General features: G+C 45.6%; 1 protein-coding gene across 2 annotated transcripts in view; it reads left to right on the top strand.

Moving 5' to 3' along the window:
- The window catches only part of SNAP47 (synaptosome associated protein 47kDa), a 57,383-nt gene that overhangs the window by 11,475 nt on the left and 34,088 nt on the right, over positions 1–11,820 (top strand). For both annotated transcript variants that reach the window (XM_015414113.1, XM_015414112.1), the window contains exon 2: positions 8,031–8,547. In XM_015414113.1, the coding sequence (XP_015269599.1) occupies positions 8,051–8,547 (497 nt within the window). In that variant the 5' untranslated portion in view covers positions 8,031–8,050. The remainder of the gene's footprint in view (positions 1–8,030; positions 8,548–11,820) is intronic.

Genomic DNA, 11,820 nt, shown 5'->3' with positions numbered 1-11,820 from the left:
GAAACAGGAAACACTGAAGCGGTTAATATGGTTGAATCTTTGACTTGAGCATAAAGGCTGGTTTCAGATTCCCATGTGGCCATCTTTGCTGCAATCCTGTATCAGTTCGGCTTTTACGGACTCTCCTTGCTTCCCAAAACACCAGATCCATTAAAAGAAAAGATATTATACAGGGATTCACAAATACACTCTTCAGGTTTCAGAGAACAGCTGTATCATTTGATCTGGTAATGCAGGTTTCAAAGGGCAGTCTAGCTATGCTTTGGGGATTTTGGGAAAGCTGTTGCTGCCTTGAGCGTCTTTGAAGCTCAGCGTAACATCCAAGATAAAATTATACTTGCGGTGGGGACAGCTGGCAGAGAACATTTTTCTCCCTCTCCCAAAGTACTAGAACTTGAAGGGTATCCAATGAAAATGATGGGAAGTAGGTTCAAGACGGACAGAAGCAATGCTCCCTCTAAGCTGCAGAGTCTTGTGAGCAAAAATTCTACTTCGTGAGCTACTGGCATTAAAGCTGTGAGCAAGTGATTTGGCATAAATTAGTTTGCTCTGGAGCCCTCCTTCCTGAGTGAAAGCAACAATGTGTGAGCTGGAGGCTAGACAACTGTGAGCTAGCTCTCACTAACTCAGCTTAGAGGGAACACTGGACAGAAGGCAATACTTCTTTACACAGCGAGTGATTAAAATGTGGAATTTTCTGCCAGTGGATGTTGTGATGACCGCAGGCATAGACAGCTTTAAAAGGGGATTAGACAGATTCATGGAGTAGAGATCTATCAGCAGCTACTAGATATGGTGACTAAAGGGAGCCTCCACATTCAGTGGCACTCAACCTCTGGATCCCCGTGCCAGGAAACCAGATAAGGGAAGGCCTTGGCTTCTATTCCATATCGGCCCCTCAGAGTAACTGGTTGGCCACAGTGTTAAAATAGGATGCTGGAGTAGATGAACCACTGCTCTGATCCAGCAGGGCCCATCTGATGTTCTTAAGACCTGCTTTCCTCCCAGTCCCAGGGAAGGGCATTATTGTCTTTGCCACATCTTTTGGCAATCTACCAGCAGTAAGGGAATTTGATTGCTCAGTTTAAATTTTTGTTCTAGTTCTGATTGTTCTTCTTCAGGTTCCCACTTGTAAAAAATTGCAACAGCAACCTCCTGTCTCATTTGATGGATACATGGGGAAATACAGCTGCAAAGCTGCAGTAAACCCAAAGTGTGCGGGATTATTTTTTTTTAAATTGTACTCTCATCTCCCAGTAAATGTCAGAACAACTCCTGGGGAGCTTTATTCATTGCAAATGTCACTTGCATCCTAAAAGACTCGTACAAAATTTTCTTTCTGCACAAATCAAGCAACAGTCCTGCCACTGGGGAAATCAAAACTGTACCCTCACACAGGTTGCACATTGGAAATTGGTGTTGAAGTCTGTAGAGGCTACATCATAATTATGTATTTGAGAAGCATCAGGCAAAGTATCTTGATGGATTTTTTAAATGTATTTCTAACAGCTAGTGAGTGTTCTGTTTTCTCTCTTCCTGCTCTAAGGGTACTAAATCATGTGTACCTATTGTACTTTTTTGGCAAGAGGGTTCTACAGGGAGGATGAATTTATGTTTGCCACAATCTCTGGGAGCCAGTGTGGTGTCGTGGTTAGAATGTCCGCTCCAGCTCATGACAGCAGTGCTTTAGTCACAGCACAACTGGTGCCAGTTTGAAAATGGTGCTTTTTGTCTCCGTGCATAGCCAGTGGCTTTCAAAAATATGTATATAGCGGACTACACTGAAAACTTTCTCAGTGGGTCACCTGAATTAGGTTTTCAGTTGATTTTGGCAGCTGTGTCTGTGCAAGTGTGTCAATGTATTAGAAAAAAATATTTTACTTGATCATGGAGAAACGTGCCTATAATTCTTATTGTGTGAATCATTTGCACTCAGGAATGCTGTGTATACTAGAAGCAGGGGTCATTTCCTGCAGGAGCGCACAGGAGCAGAGCTCCGGCAGTAAAGAGCCCAGGGGGCGGGCACATGCAACAAGCCCCACCCCCTGCTCCCAGCAGCCCTCAGTCAGAGCAAGAAGCAGCCAGGTAAGTTGCAGAGCCCCCCCCCGGTCCAAAACAGTCTAGTGGCACCTTTAAGACCAAGTTTTATTCAGGTACAAGCTCTCCCTCCTCTGCGAGGACAGATCTGCACATTCCCCCCCCTCCCAATAGCTAGCAATCCAAAACAGTCCAGTGGAGCCTGAGCGGTGGGTATTGCCTTCCGACACCCTTCCGGTGATGTTAGGGGGTGAGGCATATGCAAATAAGTTATGCTAATGAGCTCCTGCACCTCTTTTTCTACGAAATGACCCCTGACTAGAAGGAGTTCTAGATTGTTCCTGATTGTGCTGGTCAGCTGCCCTAAATGAGGGTCAGCACTGAAATGGAGAGCTTGAGACTAGAAAGAGCAACCATGAATGAGCTAGAAAAGATCTTTAAGGGTAAGGATATGTTGCCAGTGACCAAGACCAAGATAATTCCTGCCATAGTATTTTCTATAACTAGGTATGGGTGCAAAAGTTGGACAATGAAGTTGACAGTAAGAAAGTTGATTCCTTTGAAATGTAGAGTCGGAGAAGAGGTTTGTGGATACCATGGACCATCGAAAAGACACGCAAGTGGTTTCTAGATCAAATCAAGCCTGAACTCTCCCTAGAAGTTAAAATGACCAAACTGAGGCTATCGTACTTTGATCACATGATGAGAAGACAAGAGTCAGTGGAAAAGACAAGCTAGGAAAAGCTGAAGGCAGTAGGAAAAGAGGAAGACCCAGCATGAGATGGGGGATATGATTGTTCTCTTTAAATCTTTGAAAGGCTGTCATGTGGAGGAGGGCAAGGAGCTGTTCCAGTTGGCAGCAGAGGACAGAACCCAAAGCAAGGGGTTTAGATGACATGCAGAAAGGTATCGGTTGGAGATTAGGAAACACTTCTTCACTGTCAGAGTGGTTCAAAGGTGGAATAAGCTGCCCTGGGAGGTGGTGAGCTCCCCTTCACTGTCAGCTTTCAAGAAGAGGCTGGATGAATATTTGTCAGAGATGCTTTAGGCTGGTCCTGCATTGGGCCAGGGGTTGGACTAGATGATCTGTATGGCCCCTTTCAACTCTGTGATTCTATGATTCTAAACAAGAAAACCATGGCCCAAGCAAGTCTGTTAATGATAGGACATATTGGAGCTCATTAATTCATAGGAACGCTATAAGTGAGAAATACTTTGCACTTCCCACAAACACCGAAATGCAGATCCCTATGGAGCTGAAGGCGATTGTCTTGGTAAGGAAGGGGGGGGGGATGACAAAATAGTTCTCTGATGTGATTGTACCTGCAAGTTGCTTTTACTGCATGCACACACATTTTAAATTTATCTTTTAGCATGGCACTTGTAGATAAAACCTATAGAACAAGCCCTTTACACCAGCTGTTATTGTCCCGTTCTCGACCAAAGTAAAAGACAATCTACAAAACAGAAAAGAGTTAGAAGAAGGGTAGAAGGGAGCAGAAGGTGAGATGTTCCAACTGTATGGAGAAGAAAAAGAGAAGAGATTGTATTTATGCCCCGCCCTTCACTAACCAAAGGAATCTCAGAGCGGCTTACAAACTCCTTCCCCTCCCCACAACAGACACCCTGTGAGGTAGGTGGGGCTGAGAGAGCTCTGACAGAAACTGCTCTTTTTCAAGGACAGCTGTGCCAGAACTATGGCTTGCCCAAGGTCATCCAGCACAGGTGCAAGTGGAGGAGTGGGGAATCAAACCTGGTTCTCCCAGAGTCTGCGCACTTAACCACTACACCAAACTGGCTCTCATACCTTCCAAGTGTGGTGGATGCTGGTGTGAAGTTATAGCCAAAATAAGATGAGAGCAGAGAATCGCATAGCCGTGTAAGAGCAAAGTTGACACGGTATTATTTAACTGTGTGCCCGAGTCCACATTTTGAGTTTTTGTAAGAAGTGTAGTGATGAACCAAAGGAATGCAGTGGAAACCTGGTAAGTCACAAAGGTTTCAGTTTCATCTAATGACATTAAAAGTGTAGTAAAGGTAAAGGTTCCTTTGCTCGAAAGCCAGTCGAATCCGACTCTAGGGTTGCGGTCCTCATCTCCGTTTCCAAGCCGAAGAGCCAGCGCTGTCCGAAGACGTTTCCGTGGTCATGTGGCCGGCATGACTAAACACCGAGGCGCACGGAACGCTGTTACCTTCCCACCGAAGTGGTACCTATTTATCTACTTGCAATTTCTTGCTTTCGACCTGCTAGGTTGGCAGGAGCTGGAACTAGAGACAGGAGCTCACCCTGTCTTGCGGCACCCGGGTCTTGAACTGCTGAACTACTGACCTTCCACAGTCTGCAGTTCAGCGTCTTAATCACTTGAGCCACCGCAGCTCCAAAAAGTGTAGTACAAGGAGGTAATTGTTTCTCATAATCGCACCCATAATAGCCCATGTCATGGAAATTGCTGGATGTATTAATTTAATTTGGCACTGTATCAAACGTAAATGGCATTCTAGGTCTTCCATGGGTACAGCGTGTAAATTACCATAACGTGTAGCCCTTCATAACGATTCATCAACGAGCGTATAATAGGCTAGCATTCACAGCATAACGATTCTGCGTCCAGTAACAAGGTCATAACATTGAGATTATTTTATGAGCCTGTGAAATGGGAAATTGTTACCAAATTACAGATTTAAAACTGTAACTGCAAGGGCAGCCCCGCTGAGCATAGTTTATGTGAATCTATGCAGGAGAAGGAATTATGGAGACTGTTTTTAAAATGTATTTGTCTTTGTTTACCTTAATGTTACCCTAGTCTCTTCTGAACAGTCTACAGGGTACAGAAAAATCTTACTGTGTGCTGCAGCCATCTGATAGATTCCAGATCCAATTTGGATATAGACCAGCACCATCTTTACTGCCTGGGAAAATGAAGTCCTGCAGGGGGGAAAAAAACAAAAATTCGGGGGGGGGGGAGCTATCCCTTCTAGTGACATTTCCCAGTGTTTCGGATACAAAAATATTGGGATGCTTTGGGGTGCACTGAAAAAAACTGTTATGGGTGAAATGCTTTTCAAGGGAAGATTTTGTTCAGTCAAAATGTATAGCATAATTTTAAAATAAAATATATAGCATTTTGTTGTTCAGTCGCATAGTCGAGTCCGACTCTTCGCGACCCCATGGACCAGATCACGCCAGGCCCTCTTGTCTTCCACTGTCCTTTGTAGCTTGCTCAATTTCATGTTTGTTGCATCGATAACACTGTCTAACCATCTCATCCTTTGCCGTCCCCTTCTTTGACCTTCAATCTTTCCCAGCATCAGGGTCTTCTCCAGTGAGGACTCCCTTCTTATTTGGTGGCCAAAGTATTTGAGCTTCAGTTTCATTATCTGGCCTTCCAGGGAACAGTCAGGGTGGATTTCTTTTAGGATTGACTGATTTGATCTCCTTGCAGTCCAAGGGACTCTCAAGAGTCTTCTCCAGCACCATAGTTCAAAAGAATCTATTCTTCGGCGCTCGGCCTTCCTTATGGTCCAACTTTCGCAGCCATACATGACTACTGGGAATACCATTGCTTTGACCATGCGGACTTTTCTTGGCAGGGTGATGTCTCTGCTTTTTATCATGCTGTTTATGTTTGCCATCACTTTCCTCCCAAGGAGCAGGCATCTTTTAATTTCATGGCTGCAGTCACCATCTGCAGTGATCTGGGATCCCAGGAGCGTGAAGTCTGTCACTACTCCCACGACTTCCCCTTCTATTTGCCAAGGAGTGATGGGGCCGGATGCCATGATCTTAGGTTTTTTTTATGTTGAGCTTCAAGCCCACTTTTGCGCTCTCCTCTTTTACTTTGAGCAAGAGGCTCTTTAGGTCCTCTTCACTTTCTGCCATCAGAGTGGTATCGTCTGCATATCTGAGGTTATTGATCTTTTGGTAATTACTATTACAGATGTGAAGACCTGAAAAAATCAGGAGTGGAATGGTGGATGGTTTTGAGATTTTTTTTTAAGCGCCCCCCCGGGGGGGGTTAAGATATTATCTCTTGGTGACTCCCACCCCCAAAGATATCCAGCTGGCCTCGACCAGCCTTTCTCAGCCTTGGCTCTGGCCTGGTGGAACTCTTGACCGAATGACAGTCGTGCCCAGTCTGATCTCTTAAAGTTCTGCAGGGCATGCAAGGCAGAGATGTTCCGCCAGGCCTTTGATTAAGGCCAGCGACAGTTCCCTTACATCTGCCCAGCACCCTCCCCCCCCCATGAAAATCTGAATGCTGGATATGCCATCTGTTTTTTAAAGTGTTTAAATATTTATGCTGAACGTTTTAATATTGAATTTTTGTAGTTTTAACTGATTTTAAAATTGTACTGGATTTTATGTTGCTGTAAACCGCCCTGAGCCCTCCGTAAGCGGGGAAGGGCAGTTAAAAAATCGAAATAAATGAAATAAATAAATTATGGGGAACACTGGAAAAAAATGTTTGGAATGGATGAAATGCTTTTCCAGGACAAGGTTTCCTTTACTCAAAATGCGTGGCATAGTTTTTGTTTGTTTGTTTTAGATGGAAGACAATCTGCAGCATTAGATAATTCCCATATATACTGACGACATATGCAGCATATTTTCAAGGATGTGTTGACAGTTTAGCGCAAATAATTTGGGCAACAAGTAATGCCAGCCGGCGTGCTGTCGTGCTTGGACTAGGTTTGGGAGACCCAGGTTCAAATCCCCACTGTTCCATGGAAGCTTGTTGAATGTTCTCGCAGCACTAAAGTCCCACTTTCTCAGCCTAACCTGCTGTACAGGGTCATTATCAGGATAAAATAGAGAAAGGAAGAAGGGATGTTGTGAGTCACTTTGAGTCTCCCTCAGGGAGAAAAATGGCGTATAAATGTCTCAATAAAAAATAAAATAATTTTAAAATGCTATAGTTTGTTTGATCATACATTATTACAGAGTTCAGTGTTAAGAAGTTTAACTTGATATCCAGATATGCTGGTAATCCTGTTGTACTTGTGTGACATTGTTTTTGTTCACGTAATATAAGAACACAAGAAGAGGGACCCGCGATACTCACAGGGGAGGCCTCTTCAGGGCCAAGCCACTGCCGCAGCCCGACTACACACTTTTGGGGGGGATTTTAAAACTTGCAGACAAACCTCCTCCCCCCCCCAGCAGTGACAGCGAGGCCCACGCAGCTGCAGGCCCGCCAAGCCCCCCCCCCAACGGCTGTGAGGCACCGTTCCCAGTGCATTCCCTGCGCATGTGCAGTGAACACTTGTCTACATTTTAGGGGATTAAAATATCCCCCCCTATATTTTTTTTACAGTTTTTAGATTTTTGTGCACATCTGGGGATTGCCCCAAATGTACACGAAAATCTCCCTGCTCCCCAAGTGCCCCCGAAGTGCGGATTTAGATATCCGCACGAAGGGGGCATGTTGGGAATTAGATATATAGATAAGAGAAGCCAATGTTGGATCAGGCCAATGGCCCCTCCAGTCCAACACTCTGTCACACAGTAGCCAAAAATACCAGGTGCCATCAGGAGGTCCAGCAGTGGGGCCAGGACACTAGGAACCCTTCCAACTGTGTGATTCTATTATTCTAGGTCAGGACCTTAAAAAATGTTCTGTCGTTAGTCTTTGATCGGCTGCTTATGGACACATTATAGTGGTTGAAAACTTGTGCTTGGGGAAGCTCAGATGTCATCCAGGTAATGGGGTTTACCACGTGCAGGTCTCCAAACTCCCTTTATAAAGGAGGGACTAGAGTAGTTTCACAGTGAGGTTTTGGAGGACAAAGAAGATTGGTGAGCTTGTTGTTGTTGTTGTTACTTTCAATTTATATCCCACCTTGCCAGGCAAACTGGCTCAAGGTGGCGCACAGCAGTTAAAATACAATGAAACAATGAAACGTGATAAAATTCACCTAAACAACAATTTACAAAAAGCTGGAAATGGTTAGTAATTATCCACTGCATAATGTGTTTGCTTTTTGTTTTGAAGGTGGCTGTCCCAGTGGCCTGATGAATGAGCACATCCGTATCCACACGTGGCCCTGTTCTTATTATGTCGGCTCTGAGAAGCGATGGCTCCCCGGCAAGCTCTCCCTGACGCCTGTTTCAGTTAGATTTACGGCCGACAAATCCGGAGAGCTCCTGGTCAGCTTCCATCTCTCCAGCATCAGTGAGATCAAGAAGGAGTCTTCCAACTTCATCTTCAGCTCCCTGACGATTTTGGAGACGAACGCCAAGCACTGGTTCAGTTCCCTGCAGCCCAACCGAAATGTCGTCTTCAACATCCTCGAGCACTTCTGGAGGGAGCAGCTCCTCTCCTCCGAGGGGTCAGGAGCTCAGGCCCTCCCCTCCCAGACATCAAAAGGGAAGGAGCTCACCGGCTTGCTGACGGGATCTCAGAAGCGCCTGGAGGACACGGCAAAAACGCTGGAGCACCAAGGGGAACAGTTCGATAACATGATGAAGGGACTGAACAAGATTGAATCCGAGATGGATGTGGCAGATAGGTACGGTTATACACATGAACCGCGACTCGCACTGACTGTAAGTGGAATGGGGTGTGGAATCAGCTGCCTAGGGAGGTGGTGGGCTCCCCTTCACTGGCAGCTTTCAAGAAGAGGCTGGATGATTATTTGTTAGGGATGCTTTAGGCTGGTCCTGCATTGGGCAGGGGGATGGACTAGATGGTCCAGCTAGAGAGCCAGTTTGGTGTCATGGTTAAGTGCGCGGACTCTAATCTGAGAGAACCAGGTTTGTTTCCCCATTCCTCCACTTGCACCTGCTGATGTGACCTTGGGTCAGTCACAAACTCTGGCACAGCCGTTCTTGAAAAAGCAGTTTCTGTCAAGAGCTCTCTCAGCCCCACCCACCTCCCAGGGTGTCTGTTGTGGGGAGGGGAAGGGAAAGGAGTTTGTAAGCCGCTCTGAGACTCCCTTGGGTAGTGAAGGACGGGGGTATAAATCCAATCTTTTCTTCTTCTTCTTCTGTATGGCCCCTTCCAACATATGATTCTAGGTCCGCAAAGAGGCGATGGCAGACATAGCATATGAGGTCTGGTCCTCTTCTTCACTCAGTACATCATTAATTCATGGAAGGCTCTGCCCAAGCAGTGGTGTAGGCTGCGGCCTTCAAGGCTGTAGAAGGCAACTAGAGTGAGGAGGGGGAGAGAAGAGGGAAAATGCATGGTGGTAAAGCAGAAGTCCTAACAGCCCAGGCCAGCCCAATGTTGTTGTTGTTTTTAAAGAATTTTATTAGTTTATGCGCAGAAAAAGGGAAAGGGGAAAGAGAGGAAAAGGAAAGATACAGAAATGTGTGTGTGTGTGTGTGCATATATGTGTGTGTGTGTTTGTGTGTGTGTGTATTCAGTTTAACATTCTGTATGCAAATCTTCTCATTAGAGCCTCACAGCTGCTATATCCATCATTCTTATTATTCTTCATTTAATCTTATTTTCTCCGTACTTACGTTTTAGCCAGTCATAAAACCCCCTCTATGGTCCCATAAATTCTTCCATTTCTCCTTTTAATAGATTGTCAATCTGTCCATTTCAGCACATTCCATAATCTTCATTATCAACTCATACAGCGTTGGGATCCTCAGTGTCCTCCATGCCATTGCAAATAGAATTCTGGCCGCTGTTATAACATGTGAAACAAAATCTGTGGTTCTTGTCTAAGTCATCTGGTAAACAGTAGACCAGGCCAATGTTGTCGGTGCTCGGAAGCGAAGGAGAGCCAGTGTGGTGTAATGGTTAGAGTGTTGGACTAGGATTTGGGAGATCTGTGTTTGAATCCCCGTTCTGGCATGGGAGCTTGTTGGTTGACTTTGGGCCCGTCACACACACTCAGCCTAACCTACCTCACAGGGTTGTCGTGAAGATAAACAGAGAATGATATTAGCCGCTTTGTGTCCCCATTGGAGAGAAAGGCAGGATATAAATGAATAAATAATAAACAGGGGTTGGTACTTTGGTGGGAAACTACCAAGGAAATCTAGGATTGTTAAGCAGGGGAGGACAATAGCAAACTACCTCTCTTTGTCTCTTGTCCTGAAAACTCCATGAGTTGGAACTCCATTGAGTTGCCATTAATCAGTTGCAACTCGAAGGGCACACTTTACCTTAAATCTGAAACTTTTCAGATACCAGTGTTTCTGAATTGTTTTTATTTTATTTTTTTAAATCACCTGAGCAGATCGTGGAAGGCATTTCAGAAGTTCATAACAGCAGTTTCCCGATTGGAAGTTGCAGAATTAAGTCCTTGATGAAGGTTTAGGACTGCGAGTTCTCAGCAGTATTAATCATTGGGGGGCGGGCGGGAAAGGAGACTAAACAAATTCTTGACAGCAGGCGGGTCAATCAGCAGCTATTGACCAGGATAGCTAAATGGAACCTCCATGTTTAGAGGCAGTGCATCTCTGAATTCCTGCTTGAGCAACACAGAACAGGGGGTGAGCTTGTTTCATGCCCCTCTTGTGAGTTTGGTAGTGGCACCTGGCAGGCCATTGTTGAAAGTAGGATGCTGGTCTGTAGAGATCTGTAACGTGATCCAGTAGGACTCTTTTGTGAATTCCAGACCTCTGTGGATACAGAGAAAGGTTCTTGGAAATCTTTGTAGCCTGGTTGTGCTGGCAAAGCTTAAAGGGGGTGAGGAAAGCTTCAGAGAACCTTTGGAGAGCCCTGGTCTGGGTTCCAAAGACCTACTTTCTGTGCACTCCGACCAGAGAGCTTGAAGAAGCCCACGGGAATATTCTTTGCCTTGTCTGAATGGCTGGCAGCCCTGTGAGACATTGCAAACGGTTTTCAAAACTCAACAGTAGTTTGCCATAGAAGGCTGCCTTGGAGAAGATCAAGGCCCCTTACAACAGAGTGCACAGTTCTTTGGGTCCTGGTCTTCATTGAGTGAAGGGAACTACTTACCAGAGCGTGTGTCTGAGCTAGGAGTTGAATCCAGGGCTATCTTCACTGTAAATGCTTTCCACAAGATTTTACTGGTCCCAAAAGATGAGGCCATGGATGACAGACAGGGACTCACTCTGGATGGTGCAGGTGATGTAATTCAGGTGAAACAGCCCCAAAGGAGTTTGCATGCCAGCTCCGTGAGGTGGTTACTGTCTGACATCTGTATAGTGGCATTGTATTAAAGACCCTTTAAGTGTGTTACCAGGGTTTAGGGCTGGGAGAGAACAAGCAGACATGGAAATTATTATTAGCAGACACAAAGGTGAAATTCCAGTGTTGTTGGTAGAAATTTGAGAATGGTATTATAGTATTACTAGGAAAAAGGCCCATTGTGGAAATAAATACAACGACCTCTAGAAAGAGGCTCTGGGCGGGTGCCCTGGCCTTGGACACTCAGTGTCAATTTGCTGTGGCGACCTCAGCAGGGTACAATGACACTGAGTCCACCATTTTCTCCAGAGGAACTGATCTCTGCTACCTAAAGAACAGTTGTAATTTTAAGTGATCTCTAGTCCTCACCTGGAGATTGGCAACAATGGTTCCCCAGAAGGGAATAGTTGGTTTGGAGGGTGGAGTCTGTGGCTTTGTACCTGTCCGAGGTCCCACACCTCCTGAAACCTCACCCGCTCCAGGCTCCATCCCTCACATCTCCAGGAATTTCCCACCTGGAGTTCGCAACCCTATTTCCTTCCCAGCCAATCATCAACCTACCTTTATTTCCCCCTCACTCTTCAGCTTTCCACCCCCCAGACACCTGCAGCCTCTCCCGTGCTCTGAAGCCCTGACTGCTACGTCACATTGGCTGTCATACGGGGGCTAC

Source organism: Gekko japonicus, unplaced genomic scaffold (assembly GCF_001447785.1).
Source record: "Gekko japonicus isolate JY-2015 unplaced genomic scaffold, Gekko_japonicus_V1.1 scaffold3813, whole genome shotgun sequence".
NCBI lineage: Eukaryota > Metazoa > Chordata > Lepidosauria > Squamata > Gekkonidae > Gekko > Gekko japonicus.
This window is presented reverse-complemented; position numbering and strand designations above follow the sequence as displayed.